This window comes from Vombatus ursinus, unplaced genomic scaffold (assembly GCF_900497805.2).
Source record: "Vombatus ursinus unplaced genomic scaffold, bare-nosed wombat genome assembly UNPS02009205.1, whole genome shotgun sequence".
Lineage (NCBI taxonomy): Eukaryota > Metazoa > Chordata > Mammalia > Diprotodontia > Vombatidae > Vombatus > Vombatus ursinus.
In genome coordinates, this window is record NW_020948983.1 from 54,562,810 (window position 1) to 54,587,614 (window position 24,805).

A 24,805-nucleotide genomic window follows, 5' to 3' on the forward strand; every position below is an offset into this window, starting at 1 on the left:
ATGGGGAAGGTGAGAGGGAATGAGTGAATCTTATTCTCATAGGATCTGACTTAAGGAGGGAATAACATACACACTCAATTGGGTATGGAAATCTGTCTTACCCTACGGGAAAATAGTTCAGGAAGGGGACAAGAGAGTAAGGGGATGATAGAGAGAAGGGCAGATTGGGAAAGGGGGTAATCAGAAGCAAATACTTCTGAGGAGGGACAGGGTCAAAAGAAAGAATAGAATAAATGGGGGGGTGGGATAGGAGTAAGGGAAATAGAGTTAGTTTTTCACAGCATGTCTACTATGGAAGTGTTTTGCATAACTGCACATGTATAACCTATATTGAATTGCTTCCCTTATCAGTGAGGGTGGGTGGGGAGGGAGGAAAGGAGAAAATTTGGAACCCAAAGTTTTAAAAACACATGTTTAAAAAAAAATGTTTTCACATGCAACTGGGAAATAAGAAATACAGGAAATGGGGTACAAAAATCTATCCTGCCCTACAGGAAAATAGAAAGGGAAGGGGTTAAGAGAAGGGGGGGGAGAGATAGAAGGGAAGGCAGACCAGGGAAAGGGGTATTCAGAATGCATGCCATCTTGGGGTGGGGGGAGGGGCAAGATGGGATGAAAATTTAGAACTCAAAATCTTGTGGAAGTAAATGTTGAAAACTAAAAATAAATAAATTTATTAATAAAAAAGAAAGATAATGATTTTAAAAAATTCAATTTTATTTTATTTTTGGTTCTGAATTCTCTCCTTTCCACCTCCCCCTCTGTCACCCATTGAGAAAACAAGAAAAGCAAAACTTACGAATATGTATAACCAAGAAAACAAATCCATGTTCGCTTCCCCATCTCCTTTTAACCCCTTTCGCTCCCCACCTGCACTTCCAGTCAAGAAGATGCTCTTGCCCCTCAGCACTGCGCTCAGCACCTGGGCCTGCTCCTGGGACAGCTGAGGCTTGGGGGAGGGAAGCTGGAGCCGATAACGAGTCACTGTGCTCTTGGTAGAAGATGCCTAGAAAGCAGAAGAAAGCAGAAGGTAAAGACTACTCCAGGATCAGAAGAGCTTTCTGAATCCTAAGGAACCCTTGGAAGCACATTGGATTTCAAAATCTGGCTCTGCCATGTACATGCTCTATGACCTTAAGTGAATCACCTCTCTTCCCTAGGCCCCCAATTTCTTCATCTGAAAGATGGGAGGGGAAGGGGGTCTTGGAGTAAGATTCATTAGAATGGGATAGAATATAAACTCCTTGAGGCCAGGGCCTTTTTCATTTTTGTCTTTATATACCTAGCACATAGCACAGTGCCTGGCACATAATAAATGTTTGTTGATTAATCAAATAATTTCTAAGGTCCTTTCCAGCTCTAAATTCTATGGTCCTACAATCCCTGTTCCTTCATAACCTCATTAATTTTTCACTTTCCCCCTAATCTTCCTTATCCTAAAAATAACAGATTTTTATTTGGAGGGAGAGATAGGGAAGTCATATAGACCTATGATTTCATCTGCATAATAAACTGGCAATGAAGAAGCTCCCTCTACTAATATAGATTTGCAAATCTTCTATAACCAGGCACCAAAGAAATTAAGTGACTTGTTCTTGGTTATATGACTAGAAGGGGTCAGAAGCAGGACTGAAACGCAGGTCCTTCTGACTCTAAGGCCTGGCTCTCTATCCACTATACTATGTTACCTTTCACTAAACCATGATAATGACAATGTAAATATCTTACACATGAACCTCTTTAAAAAAAAAAATCTGAACTTGATGAATACTAAACGAAATGGTCATATCCAAAATAGAACAAAAAAAGGGATTTGTCTGTGGAACTGCAGATCTCTATTATCAACAGCACATTTTTACAACTTTTTTTATTGCTTTTTTTTGGTGAGGCAATCAGGGTTAAGTGACTTGTCAAGGGTCACACAGCTAAACAGCAAATTTTAAAAGTATATAAATTCAACTTCACATATACTTTTTTTAAACATTTTTCTCCCAATTACATACCTTATACTTTCCAAACCACTTTTATATATGTATTATCTCATCAGACCCTTACAATAACCCTGTGAAGTTGGGTTCCTCTGGTTCCTATATCACCTTCCACCACTCCTGCACCCCAGACCACCCCCATTCTGCAGTCTCTGGCTCAGTTCTCACCTTGCCAGACTGGTCTTTGTCCTGGGGACATGGCCTCTTCACAGGGGTTGTGTCCTGAGTTCCAGTGGCTGTCACTGGTTTCAGGTTCTCTGGTTGGATAGGACTGATAGTATAGAAGTTCTGAGGTCTGGGGCCAAGCAACCGGGATCGGAAAGGGGCTGGCCCAGGGCCAGGGGCTGTGGCCAGTTTAAGGCGCAGGGTCCGTAGGAAGCGCCGAAGCCTGTCTGGTGGGCAGTCAGACAGCAGTAGCTGGATGGGACCTGAGCTAAGGCCAGAGTCAGAGGCAGGGCTGAGCCGAAGGGCACTTCGGCCAACAGCTGCAAATCGGGTAAAAAGTCTGGCACTACGAAGTGGGAAGCAGCGGGATCGACCTGTCCCCTGAAGGCGCAGCATCAACTCCCTCCGCTCATTTCGGCCTAAGCTGAGCTCAGCATCCTTGATGGCCTGCCGCCTCCTGGGTTGTCCGCCAGGGCTCAGCTCCTCTAGGGCCACGCGGCAATGGAGCGCCGAGTTGTCTGGCTCCTCGGACTCCGATAGCATTATAGGCGATGAGCTTCTGACTCTGTCTGGGGATACAAAGTCTGTTAAAGGGGCACATTAAATCTCGCTCGGGCAGATATGGGGGAGACGTAGGAAGGACAAGGTCCATCGATAATAAGGGTCTTAGCATCCTAGATGATGGAGATATCCACATGGAGACGGACAGATGTTGGATTTAAACCAAAAGGACTTGTCAGAGGAAAAAAAAAAAGCAAAAGGAAGGCTGGGGATGGAGAATCTGTCATCACGGAACAGGAAGAATTGGGAATGGGATACAGTATAAGAATTGACTGAGGATAGGATCTAGATCTGGAGGAGACACCAGCGGGGTGCCTAATCCCCATCATTTTAGGGAACCTAGAGATGGGAGAGGTACAGAGAGATGAAACAAGAGGTGGGTAATACAGTTCAATTTAATAAAATTAAATAAACATTTAGCATGGTGCAGTGGAAAGAGAGCTGGATTGAGAGTTAGCATTCTAATCCCATTTATTATTTATGTGGCCTTAGGGCAAGACAGTTAACCTCACAGAATCTTAGGATTTGAGAGTTGGAAGGACCTCTGTTGCCATCTGGTCCAATTCATACCTCTCTAGGCCTCAGTTTCCTCATTTGTAAAAATGTGGGTATTGGACTAGATGACCTCTGGGGTCCTTTCCAGCTAGGCTAGATCTATGCTCTTGTAAGTACCTACTAAGTGCAAGGCATATGGACCTGGGGCTATAAAAACAAAAACAAAAACAAAAACAAAACAATTCTTGTTATGAAACACTGAGGTGGGGATCCAGAGAAGCAGAGCTGGGTTGGGAACTGGTATTTAGGGTTTGACAGAAGGTAACAGAGATTTGTCATGAGTGAATAAAGTCGGGATTTTTTCACAAAGGACAGGGGCACGGCACCTATCACAAGAGGCACAAAATCTGTGGTGTGGGAATGGGGACATCAGGATTGTGACAAGGATGGAGAAGGGAGAATCCAGAGGGGCTCACGGGACCCTTCGTAGGGTTGGTGGGGCACGGTGGAAGGGGAATGTCAATAGTTCGGAGAAAAGAGGTCGGAGTTTGGGGGGTAGGGTAAGAAGATTGGGAAATGCTGTGGGGGCAGGAATGGGAGGGCTGCAGGGAAGCTTGCTTAAGTGTCCTGGGGCTTCTGGGGAGGGGGCTTTCGTGTTCCCTTCTTGTTACACCTCCAAGCTTCGAAAAGGACATGCAAACCCCCTTCTCAGATGCCCCGGGACACAGGGCTAGCATGGCTCTCCCGCTACCCCTTCTCTGCAGCCACACAAACCTTCCCGCGTGGATCCAAGATCCAGAACTGGCCAGGCCCCTTCGCCCCGCCCCGTCCCTAGCTGTGGTTTCCACCTGTAGGGTACAGTTTCTGGCAGACTCTCTCCGAAAAAGGATGAAAGGATGAATGGATGGATAAATGGAACCAGCGGCAGACACGCTGAAGACGGCGCCGACTCCAATGTTCAGTCTAAAGCAAGGAACTTTCAAAAATGCCTGCTAAAAGAACAGCCAATCCCCTACAGGACCTTTAAATATTTCGGCCAATCAGGGAGCGAAGGCGTGGCCACTCTTGCGGCTTCCTCCTCCCAGCCCCTGACGGAAGAGCTCAGAATGTACCAAGGTTCTGAAAAGCGAAGGGGTTTGTATTGTTGGGTGGCCCGTACCATAAACACGGGAGGGGAGGGTTAATCGTGAGTGGGGGCGGAGTGCATTACATCACTAAATCTAACCTAGGCTTCCGGCTATATTTTCAGAATATATTCGCCCCCACACCAGTATAGAAGATGCAAAAGGTGGCAGCAGCAGCTGCTGCAGCTAATTCGGCCTTGAAAAAATACAGCTCCAGGAACAAAACGATGATTCAGTTAATCCACCAGCAAGCATATTTTTTGAGTGCCTATTCAATCAGTCAATCAACTAGCATTTATTAAGCGCCTATTAAGCGCCAGGATTGTATGCAAGGGCTGCAGTATAAGAGAAGCATGTTGCACTCCTAACCCCTCAAGAAAGACATTTTATTTATCCCTAGAGCCTTTATTTTTTTTTTCAAATGAGCGCTACAGCCCAGCAAAGAGTACACGCTCTACAAATATTTGTTATGCATGGATAAATGTTTTGTTAGACTTTGGGCAAGTCATTTTTTCTCAGCCTCATTTTCTTCATCTGTAAAAAGAGAATAAGGTAATTTCAAACTATGCCTTTGATTCTAATCTATTCACAGTATCAGAATTCCAGAGTTGGAAGGGAGGCATACCTAGAAAAGAATCCCTACTACAAGTCAACAAGTATGTTATTGTGATCCCATTTGGGGTTTTCTTGGCAAAGATACTGGAGCAGTTTGCCATTCCCTTCTCCTTTTACAGATGAGGAAACTGAGTCAAACAGATTGAAGTGACTTGCCCAGGTCACTAATAAGTGTGTGAGGTCTCATTTGAACTCACTACACAGTGCTCTAGCCACTCTCTACCTAGTGGCCATGGGAGGTATGCTTGTCTTAATGCAGCTTTAGAACACATTCTCTCATAGTACACTGTTGAATCATATCGAACTTGCAAAGCACTAAAACCCTGAGATCTTTTTCCTGCAAATTGTTATCCAACCATACCTCCTTCATCTCATATATGTGAAGTTCATTTTTTAAAAATAACTCAAATAGGGGGCAGCTAGGTGGCGCAGTGCATGGAGCACTGGCCCTGAAGTCAATAGGACCTGAGTTCAAATCCGGCCTCACACCAAACACTTGACACTAGCTGTGTGACCCTGGGCAAGTCACTTAACCCCAACTGCCTGAAAAAACAATACCTCAAATGTCAGATTTACACTTATCTCCATTAAACTTCACCTTATTAGATTCAGCCTGATTTAGTAGGTTGTCAAGATGGTTTTGGATCCCAATTCCATCATACAGTTCATTAGCTATCCCTCTCAGCTTTGTGCCATCTGCGAATTTGATAATGGTGCCAGCTGTGCCTTCATCCAAGTCATTGATAAAAATGGCCAAGTACAAATCTCTGGGCCACCCCACTGGAGGCTGTCCAAGTTGACAAAGGGCCATTAATGTCAACTCTTTCAATATGGCTACTCAGCACCTTCGACAAGCTATTGTAGCTCTTGCTGTGTGGAAGGGATCATGCTACGCTCTGGGGATACAAAGAAAAACAACTCCTGTTCTCAAGGAGTTCACATTGTGCTGTGGGGATAGAACATGTATGCAGTATAATCTGAGGAGGTACTGAGGAGAATACTACTACCAACTAGGAGATATTGGCAAAAGCTTCTGGGAGGAGGTTGCACATGAAATGAGCTATTACAGAACCCTCAAGGCTTTCCAACTCCAGGGAGGAATCAAAGAAAAACTGAATCTTGCTTTGGGGAACATGGGCTAAACTCAACTGGTCCAACCAAGTCCACTCCCACCCCCCACTACATCCCTCACCAGTAATTAGCCTCTGTTTAAAGATCTCCAGTGATGGAGAATTCAATATCTCTGAAACAACCAATTCTACTTTTTAATGTATTTAACGATTAGGAAGTTTTTCTTTATATTAAGCTTGAATATGACACTCTGCCCTGAAATCCTTATGACTTCTCCTAGTTTATGGGTGAGCATCTTCTGGTATCTTCCTATTTCCCTCTTGTGATTAGACCCAAAGAACAGTAAGGTTCATTTTCAACTTGGAAAGAGGTGTCCAGTGCAATACTTTGGAGATCTCTACGTGGCCTGATGAAGCCAGCCACAGAACTAGCCATGTAACCCACGGCAAATCTCTTAACGCCTGTATGTCTCAGTTTCCTCAACTGTAATATGAGGAAAATAATAGCACTTCTCAGAGTTGTGAGGAACAAATGAAATAATATTTGTAAAGCAGCTGGCATGAAGTAGGTATTTTAATAAGTAAATGCTTATTCTCTTATCCTTCCGTATTTAACATTTTTATCAGTGACTTAGATAAAGGCATATTTTGTTGTTCAGTCATGTTGACCCCATGGATCTTCCCACACAAGGCCCTTCAATTCTTGACTATCTCTCAAAGTCTGTCCAAGTTCATGTTTGTTGTTTCCATGACTCTATCTGTCCATCTCATCCTCTACCATCCACTTTTCTTTTTGCCTTCAATCTTTTCCAGCATCAGGGTTTTTTCCAATGGGTCCTGTTTTCTCATTATGTGGCCAAAGTGTTTAAGCTTCAGCTTTAGTATTTGACTTTCCAGTGAATAGCCTGAATTAATTTAAATACTGACTGATTTGATCTCCTTGCTGTCAGAAGCATAGATAGAGGTTATTAAAAATCAAATTTGGAGATGACAAAGCTGGAAGGGATTTTCTTTGACCCAGAGATTCCATTACAAGACACATATCCCAAGGAGGTCATTAATTAAGTGATTTTTATATGTTAAGTGATTTATTTATATTTATTATATATTTATATAGGCAATATATAATAAGTGATATATAATTAAGTGATTTTTAAAAGTTTCCATACATGCCAAAATATAGCAGCACTTTTTTTTTGTGATAGCAAAGACATGGAAACAAAGTAGATGCCTATCGATTGGGGAATGGTTAAATAGATTGTAGTACATGAATATGATATGATATTACTTTGCTGTAAGAAATTACAAACATGATGAATACAGAGAAGTATGGGAAAATCTACATGAACTGATGTAGTAAAGGAAGCAGAGCCAAGAAAACTGAGTATTTGACAAAAATGGAAAAGCAATTTGGCAGAAACTAAGTCCAACATCTCACACCATATATTGAGATAAGGTCAAAATGGGTTCATAATTTAGACATAAAGGGTGATATGATAAGCAAATTAGGTGAGCATGGAAAATTTTACCTGTCAGATTTATGGATAAGGGAAGAATTTATGACCAAACAAGAGAAAGAGAGAGCATTATAAGATATAAAATGGATAATTTTGTTTATATTAAATTAAAAAGCTTCTGCACAAACAAAACCAATCCAGGCAAGATTAAAAGGAAAGCAGAAAACTGGGGGGAAATTTTACAGCAAGTATTTCTGATAAAGACCTCATTTCTCAATTTTATAGAGAACTGAGTCAAATTTATAAGAATATGAGTCATTCCCCAATTGATAAATAAGGGGTCAAAGGATATGAATAGACATTTTTCAGAAGAAGAAATCAAAGCCATTTATGAAAAATGCTCTAAATCACTATTGATTAGAGTAGTTAAGTTAAAACAACTCTGAGGTACCACCTCACACTTATCAGATTGGTTAATATGACAGAAAAGGAAAATGACAAATGTTGGAGGGGATGTGGAAAGGTAGGACACTAGAATGCACTGTTGGTGGAGTTATGAACTGATCCAACCATTCTGGAGAGCTATTTGGAGCTATGCTTGAAGGGCTATAAAACCCTTTGACCCAGCACTATCACTGTTAAGTCTGTATCTCTAAGAGATTAAAAAAAAAAGGAAAAGGACTTATGTGTGCAAAAATATTTAAAGCAGCTCTTTTTGCGTTGGCAAAGAATTGGAAATTGAAGAGATACCCATTAATTGGGGAATGGCTGAACAAGTTGTGGTATATGATTGTGATGGAATACTATTGTAATATACAAAATGATGAGCAGCAATACCCTCAGAAAAACCTGGAAAGACTTCCATGAACTGATGAAAAGTGAAGTGAGCAGAACTAGGAGAGCATTGTACACAGCAACAGCAATATTGTACAGTGAGCAATTATGAATGACTTAGCTCAGGTCTGCACAACCTGCGGTCCATGGACCATAAGTGGATGTTTTCCTCTACATTTTTTGAGGGCCACCCGAAATCCTTTTGAGGGTCACAGGTTGTGCAGGCCTGACTTAGCTATTCCCAGCAATACAATTATCCAAGACAGTTCCAAAAGACTTATAATAAAAAATGGTATTCACCTCGGAATGAAAGAACTGCTGGAGCCTTAATGTAGATTGAAGCATACTTTTTTTTTAACTTTATTTTTATTGTGGAGTTTTTTGAGTCTGCATTTTCTTTCACAACATGACTAATAGGGAAATGTTTTGCATGACTGCACATGTATAACCTATATCAAATTGCTTGCCTTCTCAAGGAAGAGGGAGCAGAGGGAGGGAAGGAGAGAATTTGGAACTAAAATTAAAAAAAAATGTTAAAAACTTTTATATGTAACTGGGAAAAAATAAAATATTTTAAAAAGAAAAAGAACTGCTAAGCAGAATACTTTCAGAAAAACCTGGGAATACTTACATTGAATTGATGCAAATTGAAGTGAGCAGAACCAGAAGAACATTGTATACATTGTACATAGTAACAGCAATATTGGATGATGATCAACTATGAATGACTTAGCTATTCTTAGCAATACAATGATTCAAGACAATTCTGAAGGACTTATGATGAAAATTGCTATCCACCTCCAGTGAAAGAATTGATGGAGTCTGAATTCAGATTGAAGCATACTCTTTTTTTACTTTATTTTTCTTTTCTTTTTTTTGTCTGCGTTGTCTTTTGCAACATGGCTGACATGGAAATGTTTTGCATAACTGCACATGTATAACCTATATCAAATAGCTTGCTTTCTCAAGGAGGGAGGAGGGGAAGAAGGGAGGGAGATAATTTGTAACTCAACATTTTACAAAAGCAAATGCTAAAAAATTTTTTACATGTAGTTGAGGAAACAATAAAAGAAAATTTAAAAATACATATAATGACTATACATAATGACTACAATAATATCAACAAAGAATAGTTAAAAACCTCCAAAATTAAAATTCAAAATAAGCATGGTTTGAAAGAAGAGATATGAGAAGGCACTCCTATCCTATTACTTTGCAGAGGTGTGAGGTTGCCTATTGCATATATTTTTTGACTTTTTCAAATTATTGCTTAGTTATGCTAGTTTTTCCTCTTTTTTCTTAGAAAAAAACACTTTATGTGAGATGGCTTTCTGGGAGGGGTAGGGGGAGTGGTACTGGGGAAAACTATGGTAACGTTAAAAAAGGACATCAATAAAATTTATTATTATTATTATTTTTGAGGCAATGTTTTGACTTGCCCACAGTCACACAACTAGTAAGTGTCTGAGGCCAAATTTGAACTCAGGTCCTCCTGACTCGACTCCAGGGCTAGTGCTCTATCTATTGGGCCACCTAGCTGTCCCACTAAAAAATTATTTAAAAAAAATTTTTATAAAAAGAGAGAAGAGTGAGAAGATAATCCAGACAGGGGGAACAAATGAACTTGTTTGTTTTTTAAATAGAATTTTATTTTTTCTGATTACATGTAAAGATAGTTTTCAACATTTTTTTTTTTTTTTGGTGAGGCAATTGGGGTTAAGTGACTTGCCCAGGGACACACAGCTAGTAAGTGTGAAGTGTCTGAGGCCAGATTTGAACTCAGGTCCTCCTTACTCCAAGGCTGGAGCTCTATCCACTACTCCACCCACCTGCCCCAACATTCATTTTTTAAATAAGATTTTGAGTTCCAAATTTTTCTTCCTCCCCTCTCCCCAAGACAGCAAGGGATCTGATATAGGTTATACATGTGCAATCAGAACAAGTGAATTTGTAGGAGACTTTAAAAACAAATTCTATCCTCTCCTCTAAAAAAAAAAAGAAAAGAAAAAAGATACACAAGCAAGAACTAAGCCTGATAATTAGTAAATGCAGAAATTACATTATGCATGTTGAACCACCAGGGCCATAGATGTACTTGTCTGATCCCATTCAACAATAAGGATTCCAATTTCAATCCCATACTCAGCCCACTGGTCATACTCTCCCCTCAACATCTGAGGGCACGTTGGGGAAACACTAAGCTCACCCTGGTTCTCAGAGAGCTAGCTATTATCACCTGGTAACTCTTCGCCTTTTGTGGGGGACACTGCCCCCTTCATGAGTTGAGTGGTGTGATCCTGGTGTATTTTTCCAATTAAACTCTTGGTTTGGTCCCCATTTCACTCGGAAAAGTCCGTCTTCTTCCCTTCTTGTTGCATTTCCATGAAGTCATATTGTTGTTGTTTGCTGTTTGTCCTTTGTTGGTGGAAGAGGACCAATGACATCAGGAAGGTGATTTCTTGACTTGCAAGTGAATTGAATTTAAGTGAGGCAGAGCTGTGAAGAGTCATCAGCCTCTCTCCTCCAGGAGCATCTGGGTCCAGTGGCAAGACATAGGTCAAGATGACTGGCAACAGCCCCAAATGCAGTGAGAAACCTTGGCCTATTTTTAGCTAAGGCCTTTCCCGGGTCTCAGTTTGTCTGAGTCAATGCCCATTCGATAAATAAAGGCTAGGTAAGAACTGAGGCAAAAGATGGCCTAGTTTGCCTTCATGAAAGAACCAGTCTGGGAGCGAGTTTCTGGCCAGAACCGAAAGTCATGTTAGAACAGTATAAAGAAGTTGATTACACAAGCATGGTTTAACTGTATACAATTTTTTGCTCATATCCATAAAAGCAAAGGAAATAAAACTCAATATACTAAAACATGTACATTGTGGGCTGTATGCTTATGTTTTCTCCCATATTTAAGAAGTCTGTAACCAGTTTCCAGGAACCCTCCCCAAATTTGGGAACTTAGCTTATACCTCAATGTCAGTTATTCCCACTAGGAGCCAGCAGACACCTCTCAGGTGCTTCTCCTCTCCCAGCCTTCTGAAAGGTAACTGTCCACTCAGTGGGGAATTCTCCAGGGTACTCATTTAAATCTCTTCTGGTCACTTCTCTTTGTTGACTGCTCTTTTCCCTTTCTTCTGAACCTACTTGCTTATTATTTCCTTGTGTTGCTGGTGCATGGGTTAGGCTGTACAGGAACTAGATCACTCATCCCTAATAGAATGGTGGATTGGGGAGTCCAGGGCAGGCCCAGGCATGGAAAGGCACTCCTCCCATGTCTGTGATTCCTCCTTCTTGTCCTTGAACTCCCAGTCCCAGGCAGCTGTCTCCATTCTCTCTTGCTTTTTACCCTGTTCTGTACACTAGTTCATTTGTTCCCTGTTCTCTACCCCCAACACCCTCCTGATCATAAGCCCTGGGGCTCTCCCCCAGTACAATCCCAGTGAGAAAGGGCTACAGAATAAGGACTACTGTAAACGTAATGTATAGATGGCATTACTTAATGCCTTAGCACTGATTACCAGTGTGCTTGGAGTATATGGGGGATTTGCTAAAAAAAAAAAAAAAAAAAAAAAAAAAAGGCTTAGTTTGCCTTTTTAGTACTGAGGCATTGAATGAACAAGTCTGATTATATAGGAAGAAAAATCATCTCATTTTTAATTTATCAAGGAAGCTTTGCTGGAAGAGGTTGAGTTGAAGGACATTTTTAGAGGTAGGCAGGTCTATTCTGTAGATTGGCATGGATCCAGGACCAATTCCACCTATGTTATAATTATGCCCAGGGTCAGCTCTGTAGGGAAAAGAATCACTGAACAGGGGACAATGTTTCACATTGTGATATTTATCCATTCTTGAGTCTTGTCTCCCAGAACTTATTATGAGCGTCACTATGGTAAGATCCCTGGGTTATACTTCTGTATTACCTATGTAGTAGGCAGTCAGTGACAATATACATTGTATAGCACGGGATGGAGAGAACTGATGAGAATGTATGGAATTGTATTAATAAAAAGCATTCAACTATTAGTCACAGAATCACAGAATTTCAGAGACACAAGATACCTCAGTGACCATCTAGTCCAGACCATCCTTGAAAAGAATCCCCTCTATAACATACCTGGCAAGTGGGCATCCAACCTTTGCTCAAAAGACTTCAAATGAAGGTGGAACCTGATGCCTCTGATGGCAGCCCACTCCACCTTTGAAAAGAGAGAACTGTCAGGGAGTTTTTCCTTATATCAAGCCGTAGTTTGCCTCCATGAAACTTCCAGTGATTGCTACTAGTTCTGCTCTTCTTCTGTAAAATGGGGATAATAATGGCACCTACCTCTCAGGGTTGTTGGGAGGATCAAGTGAGATAATATTTATGAAACACTTAGCACAGTGCCTGGCACATAATGGATACTTAACAAATACTTCCGTCCCTCCCTCAATCATTTCCTTCCTTCCTTCCTTCTTTCCTTCCTTCCTTCTTTTCTTTTTCCCTTCCTTCCATCCATCTCCTGACTTGAATTCTCCTCTTTCCTCTACCCAAGTCTATCTGGAATTTGCTCCTCCTCTCATCACCCTTGTTGTAACTCTTGCTTCTTTCAAGGCTCAACTCAGGTGTTACTTCTTACACCTTTCTCAATGACCCAGATGGTAGCACTTCCTCTCTTGAAATTATTTTCTGTTTACTTACTTGTGTATATGGTATATCTACATGGGACCACAAGAACATAGATTTTAGAGCTGGAAGGGACATTGGTGGCTAAGGTCCAACACAGATAATAAACAGAAGATCTGAGATCAAATCCAGATCTTTTGATGTCAAAGCCTGCAGACTTCCCACTGTACCATTACCATCTACAGTAGAAGGCAAACTCTTTGAGGGCAGGGACTATTTTCATTTTGTCTTTGTATTCACAGTCTTCACTTAATAAATGTTTGACAAATTGAAGTTGAATCCTCCTTCCCTTTACCTACTTGAAGACAGCTATCATATCCCCACTAAGCCTTTTATTTTCCAGGTTAAACATCCCCAGTTCCTTTGGCTAGCCTTCAAATGGCATGAACTGGATGCTTCTATTCATCCTCATAATCTCCTTCAGACAATCTCCAAAAGATCAATGCTCCAACTAAAATGGGCTTCCCAGAGCTGAATATAATAGTCTAGATGTGTTCTGACCAGTCAGATTATAGAGGTGCTAGCTATTTCCTGTGAGGCAACTGCAGGGTATGAGGAGGGAAGCAACTTGTGCCTCCTTTGGTGCCTTGGCCTCAGTATTTTCAGGCATCCTTTGCTTCCTAAAAGATATGGACTCATGGAACATATTAGCTGGAAGGAACCTTGGTCATGGGATCATTGATTAAGAGCTGTGGATCTTCACCTGGGGTCTGTGAACTTAAGTTTTTTTAAAGAATATTTTAATATTTATATTTCAATATAATTGATTTCTTTTGTAATCTCTGGTATTTCATTTTATGCATTTAACACATTTAACAAGCCATTATTCTGAGAAGGAATTCATAGGCTTCGCCAGACTGTCAAAGGGTCTAGGACACAAAAAAAGTTTAAGAACACCTGATTTAGAGCTAAAAGGGACTTTAGAGATCACAAGTCCAACCTCCTCATTTTGCAGATGAGAAAAATGAGATCCACTGAGGTTAAATTAGTGCAGAGGATCAAGTCAAGCCAAGTCAAATCAACCAGCACTTGTAAAGCAATTTTCTATGTGCTAGGCACTGTGCTAAGCACTGGGGTTATTAGTTGGGTCACATAACAAAAAACTGTCTCAGGCAGGATTTGAACCATTATCTTCCAGATTCCATGTTCACCATGAAAATCAGAACTGAGTCTTTGTTTTTTAATGACAAAATGAGGAGTTTGGGAGAGGCACTGTGCTGTGATGGATAGATTGTTGGATGTGGAATGTGGAAGACCAGTGAGTTGCCTAAGTTCACAAAGTGAGTCATGGTGCAGAGCAGGACACAGACATGAGCTCTTTTGACTCCTAGTCCCAGACTCCATTTCCCTTCTATGACTTCGACCCTTGAAGCTCAAGGCCCAAGCAGCACAACCCAGTATGTCTAAAACCCAAGGCAGGATCACAGGGCAGAGCAATGATTACATAAGGCTGGAGATTGAGAAAAATAAAACCACATGGTGCCTGCATCAGCTTGCGACAGGCCTGGCTTCCTCTGATATCCCAGGCTGGATTGTCTTCAACAGACACTACAACAAACACAAGAAGCACCAGAACAATTCAGACCTGTCAAGTACTTGAGGAAAGACAGCAATGAAAGCTTAGGTATTGGAAAATTTGTGTTGGGTGTGTTCCTCAGCAAATACCCAGCAGGCTTTCCCTAGTACTGTCAGAGGCATCCTGTCAATCAAAAACATTTACTGCGTGTCTTCTATGTGCAGGCTACTGGAGATACAGAAACCTAAACATGATATATAACCTTTAAGGTCCCTTAAGCTCTAAATCTATGTTCTCATGATATCAAGTTGGGGTTTGTGTGGGGTTGGAGGGAAAAAGAAAAAAAAAAGAGTGGAAGCTCTCCACAGGACAAAACACCATCCTCTGTCCAGGTACCCAGGTCATTATAGCTCCCCACCTTCCTCACATTCCATGGGTCGACAGGCTCAGTGAACTCTCAGCCTTTTTCTGATGGCCCAAATCTATCCTGAGAGTTGCAAGTGGTGTGCTTTTCTCATCTTTATTTTTCATATGACACACCAGGCCAGGGGAACTATTACCTTTGGGGCATCAGGTCCTCAAACTGCTCATTCAGGACACAAGCCTGAAAGCAGGTCAGGGTGCCCACGGCCCAGATGGGGAGAGACAGTTGTTTGGGAAAGGGCAGAGCTGGAAGTCGAGACCCAACTACTGTATAAAGTTGCTGCTGTGGAAGTAAGAGGCTAAGAAGGTCACAATTGATCCTGCAAGTCTGACTTAACTCTTTCTGTGGTGACAGCCTCCCAGAGATTCTAAATGTCAGCTGGCACTGTTCAGTAAGTCCCACGGTGGAACTGTGTAATGAGAAAGTTTTGGCAATGGGAATGATGGGACAGCGCTAAACCCCCAAAGAGAATGCTAGCTCATGTCCAAACAGCTTGGGAGATGAGAAGGAAGGCACGTCTGCTGGGGGAAAAGAAAAGAGCATGACATGATGTTTTGTAGCTGGAGTGGGAGGGATTTCATTTGGAAAGTAGTGGTTGTCTTATTTGGGGACCAACTTAGAGGGAAGAGCACGAACCAGCTTCTGATAAGAGGAGAGAGGGGAGGACTCCAACTGGTTGCAGCCTCACTGAAAACCATATAAAGTTACACCTGGAAAGGATCTTAGATTGAATTGCCCAGGCCCTCGGGAAGTCCAGTTGCTCCTGCTTCCAGAGTTCCTTTTGTCTAAGTTACATTGTAATAATAGTTACCATTTATGTTTGCAAGGCACTTTATTATCTCTTCTAATCTTCACAGCAACACTGAGAGACACGCACTATAGGTACTTGTTGCTGTTACCATTTTACAAATGAGGAAACTGAGGTTTGGTTAAACGACTTGTGTCCAACGTTACAAAACAGGTAAATGCTAAGAAGCCGGATTGGCAACCTGGTTACGCCTAATTCCAATGTCAATTCTCTTTCCACTATATAGCATTGCCTGTGTATCTGGGTAAATTGAGGCCCACGAAGGACAGTCAAGCTCTGAAAGACATTATGAGTCAGAGCCTGACCTGCCAAAAGAACCCAGGTATCCCAATTCCCAGATCTTTGACAGGCCTGGGAGGGAAGTGACCAAACTGATGCAACCCACTGCAGAGAGAAGCCGTACAGGCCCCTGCTTTAACTCCTAAGCTTACCCAGCCTTCTTTTGCCTCCGACGCTCTCTTCTTTGCTTTCCTCCTCCTGGACCACTACTCTGATTAGACGGAGGAAGGCAGCAAGCGGTACCCAGAGCCAAAGAGGCGCTACCGGCGGGTCCCGGGACCAGCCAACCAGGAGGAGACAGGCTTGAAGAAAGAGGAGGGAGATGAGGGGCCGGGCTAGAGTCACGTCTCAGGAGGTGACCGGCAGAGGTTTAAACTCCGGCAGCTTCGACTCCGCCTCTTTCAAGTCCTAGCTCCGCCTGGTTCAGCCCATGCAGGGGCTGGCCCCGTCTTAGATTTATCTGGTTTACCCTCATCCTTAGTCTCTAGCCATCCATCTCCAGTCCCCGCCCCGACCCCAGCCCGAGTTTTGGCCGGGTTCCGGAACCCTCTCCGTGTCCCTAATCCAGGCTTTTCTCCGGACAGGTGGCTTCAGACTGCGGCCGTGCATCCACGGTCCCCCATCCTACATCCCACCCCAGCCTCTGGCTCGTGGAAGAGCCCAGAAAAAAGAAAGGGCCCGCCCCGCCTCCGGTTCCGGCCCCGGCCCCTCCTCGGGCTTCGGTCCCCTATCCCCTCTTGGCTCCTTCGGTCCCGCCTCCGGGCCCCGCCCAGACTCCGGCCCCACCAATACACTAACACATGCCGACCCCCCACCTCGTCACGCCCTGGCCCCGCCCAGGCTCCGGCCCCACTAATACACTAACAAATCCCGAACCCCTTCTCGTCCCGCCCTGGCCCCGCCCAGGCTCCGGCCCCACCAACACAACAACTCTTCCCGGCCTCAGTCATCCCTACCCCCCTCCCCCGCCCCCCACCCGCCCAGAGTCCGGCCCCACCCCGACTCTGGCCCTACCAACCCCTCCCGGTCCCCTTGTCCCGCCCCCAGTCCCGCCCCGGCCCCAGAAATCTCTCCCCGCCTCCGGCCCCGCCCCCCGCCGAAGTTTCTTCTTCTGGGCGAGCTGCGGGCGGGACAGACAGAGGGGAGTAGCCGCCGCCCGGCCGGGATGGGGGCGAGCAGAGCCGCAGGGGCTGCGCGGCGGACGGGCTAGTGACTCCCGGGGCGGAGCGGCAGGAGCGGGAGCCGCCCGCCCGTTCCCCCTCCCCCCCCGCCTCCCGCTCGGCTCGGCCATGGAGGAGGAGGTGAGGCTGGCGGCATAGGGCCCCCCGGGAGGGAGGGAGGAAGGAGAGGGGGCTGTAGATCCCGGCCTCGGGGGGACGGGAGCGTCCCTGCCCGGCTCCGGCCGTCGGGCTCCAACCCCAGGCGGCTGGATGGCCTGGGCCGGGGTCGTCCTGGACCCCTCCCTCGGCTCTGCCTGGGGCTCCTCGCTCCTAGCCGCGTATCTGTCTCTCCCTTGGCCCGGAGGGACGGCGACTGAGAAGGGCGTCCGGTGCGCCCGACTCAGCTTAGGGCTGTGGGCACGGGCAGGGGCGCCGGATCCGCTGACTGGGGCGAGACTGACCGTGGGAGTCGAGGGAGAGTTCGGGGAATAGACCGGGAGGAAGGGCGGGGGCGGGAGGCTAGTGGTTCGGGTGGCCCGGGTGAGGATGCCTTCAAAGACATGAAGGGTTGCTAATCCTCGGAGTAGAGGGAGTATGGGGTGGGTGGGGGGCGTCTGTGCCCAGATCCCAGCCCCCAGCCCTGGTCTGGCTACTCCTCTTTTTCTGCCTCCGTCACCCCCGACTCGGGCTGTGAAGGCGTGGACCACCTCCTAATTCAGGGTAGGGAAAGAGCTTGCCGGGGTCCCCGAAATTCAACTTTACTTTTGTGGTAGAGAAACAATACCCTGTGTGTTTCTGTATCTGACAGTAAAGGGGGTGTCTGGCAGTGGAAGGGAGCCTTTATAAGTTCTAAGAGGTTGTTGGGGGAATCTAGCTTGCCAGATATAACAGAGATCTGAGCCAATGTAACTATATGTCTTAGTAGATGAAGGGAGCCTGCCTGGTACAGAAAGGTTTTGGGAAGGGTGCTTCTTGACATACACACCCCTCCTCAAGCTCAGGGGTGAGGATTGGCCAAGAAGTTGCATTTTTCTACCCAGAAAAAGGTCCTTTCTGTAGCCCCACCCACCGGACCACATCTGTCCAAGGGACACCGTGTGGCGGGGGTTGGGGGGAAGGAGGAGGGCAGAGGCTGCTAACAAGACTGTGGTGGGTAGCCTGAGTCCCTGTTTCCCTTGGCGGAGCAGACAGACAGACCCATATGGCTTCAGATGATGTCTTCGGCTTTTGGTAACCCCTTTCCCCCCCTCTCTTTCCCTCACTCTTCAGGGTGTGAAGAACAGCTTCCCTGTAGGAAAGAGAGCTGGAAAGAAAGTAGAGAAGTGGAGGGTGGCAGTGGGAGAGAAGTGTCAGCCCTGATGGCAGGCCACAGCCCTTTTCCCAGCTTGGTCCAGGATTTCCTCAAGCCTTTTGATCAGACAGATACAGTACAAAGTGTCCTAGAATTTCTGTTACCTAGAAGGGTCGTGGTGGCTTGGGGATGTGGGAGAGAGAGTTCCTATTATTTAGGTAATTGGAGGTAGATTTGAGGATGGGAGCTTACTTGACCTTCCTTAATCTTCCATTGAGAGGAAATCTGGAGTCTCAGATTCCAGGAAAAACAGAAAGCAAGAGCTTAGAGGTAGGAGGCTAGAGATGGGCTGAGAATTTGGCTCCTTTCTCTTGGCCAGGGTGACCTGAGCCCTTGTGGTCAAGATGCTGAATCCTTATGGAGTTAGGAGGAGTCTAGTGGTGCCATAATGGTCCTTGGTGTTCCCTGAGCCCAAGTTCCTAACCCCTGGCTAAAGTGATAGCTGAGCATACCAAGATCTTAACTGACTTAGACCAGAAACCTTTCATATATGATCAGCTGGAAACAACTGTTTGATCAGAGAAATAGCTGTCTTTCCTCCCTGCTGTCTCAGTGGGCATGTCTTTATGGATAGCACCGTGGTTAGACACTAGAGTGGTATTGGAAAGACTCTAGTCCCTTCTCTGCCATTCACTCTGTAACCTTGGGCAATTTATAGTAAGCTTCTTAAGTACCTACTATGTGCCTGGCACTATGCTAGGTGATAAAGTTTACAAAGACAAAAACCAAATATTCTTTGCCCTCAAAGAACGCAGGTTCCATAGGGAAAACATTTTAATAAAGAGAAAACATATATAAAAACAAATGCAAGATAATGTCTTGGGGGAGCCTAACAGTTGGAAGATCTGAAAAAGCCTCATAGAAGAGGGCATAGTACTTTTCTTCTTTAGACTACAGTGTCTTCATCTGATGGTTTATAGGATTTATAGGTTTATAGGATCATAGACTTAGAGCTGGACCTTAGTGGTCATCTAGTTCAGCCCTCTCTTTTTACAGATAATAACAGTGAGACCCAAAAAGGTTAAGTGATTTGCCCATACTCTTTTAGATCCCTTCCAGGTTAAATAGTCATTTCTTCTGCTTGGATTTCCAAACAGTTCTTGGTAAGTTGGGGCAGCATAGCCAATGTCAGGAGAGGATGATGTGGTTTCCTGCCAGTGGGCAGTTGGGACAGGAGCTCACCGGCAAAGAAATAAACAACTTTTCAGGTTGTTTTCAGGCCTCTTTAGAGAGGGTCTTGGGAGCCAGCCCCCAAATTATCTCAATCAGATGTTGAGAGACTCTCAACCCAACCTGTTCCCCATTAAAGATAACAACTGAAACTAAAAAAGTAAAAATATCATATTCATCTTTTTCCCTCATCCTCCCATCTAACATTTTGGTCACTGCCACTGGAGTCCTCATCCCTCATCCCCTCCCCCCAAATTTGGAAGTCATCTTCATTGCCTCTTTATCTTCTTACCTTCTATCTCCTCCCTTATATCTACCTTGGTACCAAATCCTAATCATTTTTATCCTAAATTATTTCTCAGCTCTAACTTTCTCCTCCTCAGGCTCACAACCACAAGGCCAATTCAGGATTCCATCTCCTCATACCTGGACAATATAGCTTCCTTTTCATCTTGTATAGGGAAGTGAAGAAAGTCTCCCTTTAGCATCATTTTGATACTGCCACTCCCTTTCCCAGAAACTTGTCTCCTCTCAGTCTCTTCTGAATCAAATTTCAATTCCTGGGTATGTCTTTTTCTACCCATTGGCTTTATCTGGCTTATATTCTTTGCTCCATTCTTACTGTTCCCTGCAGACCTCTTCCCTTTTTTGCAGAGGCTGTTTTGGGTAGTAGAAGGAGTACTGGACAGATTGAGGTTCTAGGTGCCAGCTCTGTTACTGAGTAGAATTTTTGGCCAATCACTTCATCTCTGTGGTGTCCACTTCCTGATGTATGAAATGAGGGTTTGAAATTGTCAATAAGCTCCTTCCCATGTCTTACAAATATTCTATGATCTCTAAGATTTTTCCTGGCTTTAATGTTCTATGATGCTGATTTACCTGGGAACCTTTCCTGTCCTTGATATGTCCTCACCCTTATGATTGCCAAAGTATGCCTCTTTCTACCTTCAGAAATGCTCAGAACTTACTTCCTACAGGAAGTAGTTTTCCCCCCTTTCCCCCAGACTTGACTTTAGGCATTCTAGTAACATCTAGTCCTAGCCTTTGCCATCTCTAATTTACCTAGTACCTATGTATTATTCATTCATCAGGTTAAAAATTTGTTGTATTTGACTAAAGGAAGCTCAGTGTATAGGGCACTCTGTAACCACTTTAAGGCTATCACTCTGAACACCCTTAAGCCTTGTCCATGGCTATCTACCACTTTTTTGTTTAGCAGAATATACAGTTTGGTCACTCTGGTCCACCACCCTGTAGTGGTTATGGTGGCATCTTGTCCTTGGCTCTAAAAGGCCCCCTGGGAAAGAATAGGAGTCCTGATGCTGAGTGGTTGAGATGTAGCAGAAGGTACCCAAAGTGTACTCAAAGGATTCCATGGAGACCTGATGATTGGGAGGAGGGAAGAGGAAGGGAAAAACAGAAAAGGCTGTGGTCAGCCGGTCAGTGAGTGAGAGGAGAGGCAGCCGTGAAACTAGGCTGAGAAGGACAAAGCCTCCACTGTGGCAGTGGCTTGCTGCGCCAAGGAAAGGGGATGGCTTATTAAAACTTCCGGGTGCATTGCCAATCCCCTGACCTCATGGAGTAGGGGGGAGGGTGGCTCTGAGGGGGAGGAGGAAAAGGGAGGAGGCAGGTGGAACAGAGTGACAGCAGGAACAGAGCATATCCAAACTGAGCCATCTGCAAACGGGGGGGACCACGTGCGTTGTGTGGGTATGACGATGATGATGTGCGATAATAAAAGACGTTCCTTCCTACACTGGGTCGTGCTGTTTCCTATGATTGTCCCTTCCTCATTCTACTAGGCTAAATCTGTGGCAGAACATGAAGAGTATGTTGGATTTGGAGTCAGAGGCCTTGGGTTCAAATCTTGCTTATTTTTTGGCCGAGTATGCCAGCGTATATGACTTTGGATTAGTTACTTCCTGGACCTGAGTTTCCCAATTTCTTCTGGATGAGAGGGCTAGGCGAGGTGTTCCCTAAAGTGTCTTCCACTTCTAAGTTCTATAATCTTACATGTCCTTCAAGGTCTAACTTAAGTCCTACCTTATAGGCTTACAGATTGTAGCTGGTAGCCACCTCAGCCCTCTTGTGGTCTGAATGCCACATTTTATACATGAAGAAACTGAAGTTTATAAAGCTGAAGTGGTTCACCAAAGGCTTCATCCCTAGGATACAGCAGAACCAGGATTCAAACTCAGGTCTTCTCACTACAAATCCTGCCGCTTCTTTCCATGGCACAATAGATTGGTTTGATCCACATTTATGGAGCAGCACTGAATTTTTCACGACTAACATTCTGTGCTAACCACCTTACCATAGGCATATAGCCTCGACCATCTAGTACCTAGTATCTAGTGTGTTGGAGTCTTTGATAAAGATCTGGTAAAGACTACATATCAGGGCTTGATTTATTGTTTTGTTGGTTGTCTAGACTTAAGAAAAGGATGGAAAAATTTTAATAACGCAGATTAAACTTAAAAGTGTGTTTGACAACCAAAGAGCTGGTTGATAAGATATGAACCAAATAACCTTCTGAAGCTTCGTATGCTAAAAGACAAAATGAACAGTATAAAAAAGTAAATTCAGTAAGTGTTCAGGGGAGGGAGAAATCCCTGTGGGCTGGAGTGGTAGGATCTTGGATTTGAATTTGGAAGGGATCTTAGAGATCATTTAGAGTAGACTATCCTCCTTCTTTTACAAATGAGGAAACTGAAGCCCAGAGAAGTTAATATCTTGTCCAGAGGGTAGATAGTAAGCTTTGGAACTGGCATTTGAATCCATATCCACTAACTGCAGGTTCAGTGCTCTTTCCAAGGCTTAATGGAGAAGGTGGACTAGAGCTTAGTGATGAAAGAGACAGTTTGTCCGTGAAGTCTTTCCTGACCCTATTGGATTTCCTCTTGCTGTGAATCCCTTTAGCATCCAGTCTGTGCCACACAATCTAGCACCACATTTATCCTGTCTTGTGTGGCACGGTAATTGTTTCCCAACCATTAATCCTATTTCCAAGATTGCTTCCTATGGTAATGTGGTGTGAGCCTTTCCGTGGCTTCTCATTTCTACGCCAACTAGATTGTAAGCTTGTTGAGAGGAGACCGAATCAGAAGACATCTCCTGCATCGCCCACAGCTAGGCATTCAGTAGTTGTTGGAACCTGAGCTTGCTGAAATCATGGCTGCTGCTACCCTGTCCCTAGCTGTTCTGATTCCACTGCTATCCCAGGAAGATTGGATCTGAAGTCAGATCATCAGAAACCCAGAGAGGAACAAGGCAATGCAAAAATGCATTTTTAAAATTCTGCTTGCCTCTTTTCTATGGGTGGGCAGTGGAGGGGGGCCTGGATTTCTTCTTGAGTTTGTGCACTGGGACTGTACTGTATCCCTACAGAAATGTCATCTCTCTGGTAGTTACACAGCCTAATAAGTCCTTGGAGAAGTAGCCTGGCCTCATTGTCTTGATGCTCTGTGTCAGCCGTTTCGTGGAGCCATGATCTCAATGTGGAGGTTGTCTCCCACAGTAGAGTGCGAACATTCCATGCCTTCTCATCTTGTGTTACTCTTGGTCCACTGGGGGTTCATTCAATGAGTTGGAGTCCTTCTTTTCAGTCAACAAGCATCTTATCAAGCATTTATTGTTTACTGAGTCCTGGGTAACTATGCAAAGCACAGAGGATGTAAAAAACCAAAGGGAAGTAGTCCCTGCCCTCAAGGGGCTTACATTCCATATGGGTTCAACACTTGGGCAGTCCTTCACTCATGTTGCATAATTGGCCCATCTCCTTTTCTTAATCAAACTTCTCCTGGATGATATAAACTCATAATAGCCTGGGTCATGTCTTGGTAACCTATGTTCCAAAATTACTCGGGGGAAATCTGAGGGTTCCACTGTTCATTTGATAAAGAACTGGGATTAGGTCCCACTTTCTAGACTTCCAGGCCAAGGCCAGATTCTGAGTACTGAGCTAGGGACTATCTAGTATTTGAATTAGTGGGGGATAAGATGGGGTGGGGGAAGTTAGACTAGGGTGGGATGCCTTCTTGTTTCCTTCCAGAAGGGCTTGAAAGCTAGAGAACTTGCCTAAGAGGGCTGCGCTTCTGGATGTACTCTTCTGTTTCTTCATTCCTCCAAGCGCAAAGAGAGGCAGTATAATGTAGAGGAAAGAGTATGGGACATGGAGTCAGAAAGGCAGGTCCTGGTCTAAGTCTCTGTGACTGCCCAACCATGTGAGTATGGGCAAGTCACTTAACCTCAATTTCTTCCTTTGTAACATGTGAATGTTAAAAAAAAATTCTAAAAACATGACCTGTCTCATAGGATTATGTGAGGAAAGTGCTTGGTATATTGTCAAGCGCTTTACAAATATGAGCTACTTAAGCACTGTTCAAGTAACTTGTTTCTTTCCCTTGAAGCACTGGGGTTGTTCTATCCCAGAAATTAGGTAGAGATGCTTGGGGTGGGGTGATAGCTAGCCTCTGCTGCTGTCCTCCATGTTAGATCTTCTGCTTGAGGGACATAGTGCCAGTTAGGCCTTGGGCTGGTGAAACTGAGAACCCTAAAAGTATCTCTTGCTTCCCTGAAAGAGGTCAAGAACCAGGGGTGGGGCTGGGAGAGCTTCAGTGGTTTTGTTTATAGGGTTCAACTCAATAAGACAATAGGTTCCAAGTCAGAGAAATGACATTGGAAGGAAGTCCCAAGAGAGAGTCCTATAGTACGAGATTCTTTGATTTTGTCCTGGATCCAGAAGGGGATCCGTGAATGCCAGAAGCGAAGGTCCAGGAGGTGTGAGGTATTTGTAGAAGGCCAGCTAGGGTTTTCTGCAATATAAGGGGGAGATTCTTCCTCATGGGTGGCAAAGCTGTGCTCTGCTATAAACAGGGTGCCTCTGTGAACATTTCAGGAGACAAAATAAATTTGCATATGTGTGTTCTTCCAAAGGCAGCTTTTCTGGCTGTTTCCATAGGGCCAGAAGAGATTAACTCACCCATAAAGAGGAGGAGGAGAAGAAGGAGGAGGGGTACAGCGACTTTTACTTTTGATTGGATCTTTTTTTTTAGTTTTATGTAAATAATAAAGTGTCCAAAATTAGTAAATGCTAATTTTCATCTAGCATCCTCCAGATTTTGACACC

General features: G+C 44.2%; 2 protein-coding genes across 8 annotated transcripts in view; one reads left to right on the forward strand and one right to left on the reverse strand.

Moving 5' to 3' along the window:
• PIF1 (PIF1 5'-to-3' DNA helicase) overlaps window positions 1-16,421 on the reverse strand; it is a 28,161-nt gene extending 11,740 nt beyond the window's left edge. For 2 of the 6 annotated variants that reach the window (XR_003568235.1, XM_027851864.1), the window contains exons 1-3: window positions 4,058-4,141; window positions 2,157-2,722; window positions 871-1,006 (exon numbers count right to left, since the gene is read on the reverse strand). Coding sequence is in view for 5 of the 6 variants with exons in the window: in XM_027851864.1 (XP_027707665.1) it covers window positions 871-1,006; window positions 2,157-2,696 (676 nt within the window). In the remaining variant the exon portion in view is untranslated. Of the gene's footprint in view, window positions 1-870; window positions 1,007-2,156; window positions 2,723-3,983; window positions 4,142-12,420; window positions 12,503-16,148 lie in introns of those variants that run through there. The other 4 variants (XM_027851865.1, XM_027851866.1, XM_027851867.1 and 1 more) reach the window with 4 other exon arrangements.
• Window positions 16,422-17,205: 784 nt separating this feature from the next.
• PLEKHO2 (pleckstrin homology domain containing O2) overlaps window positions 17,206-24,805 on the forward strand; it is a 39,225-nt gene continuing 31,625 nt past the window's right edge. The window contains exon 1 of one of the 2 annotated variants that reach the window (XM_027851543.1): window positions 17,206-17,297. In XM_027851543.1, coding sequence (XP_027707344.1) covers window positions 17,286-17,297 — 12 coding nt within the window. In that variant the 5' untranslated portion in view covers window positions 17,206-17,285. Of the gene's footprint in view, window positions 17,298-18,367; window positions 18,387-24,805 lie in introns of those variants that run through there. The other variant, XM_027851544.1, reaches the window with a different exon arrangement.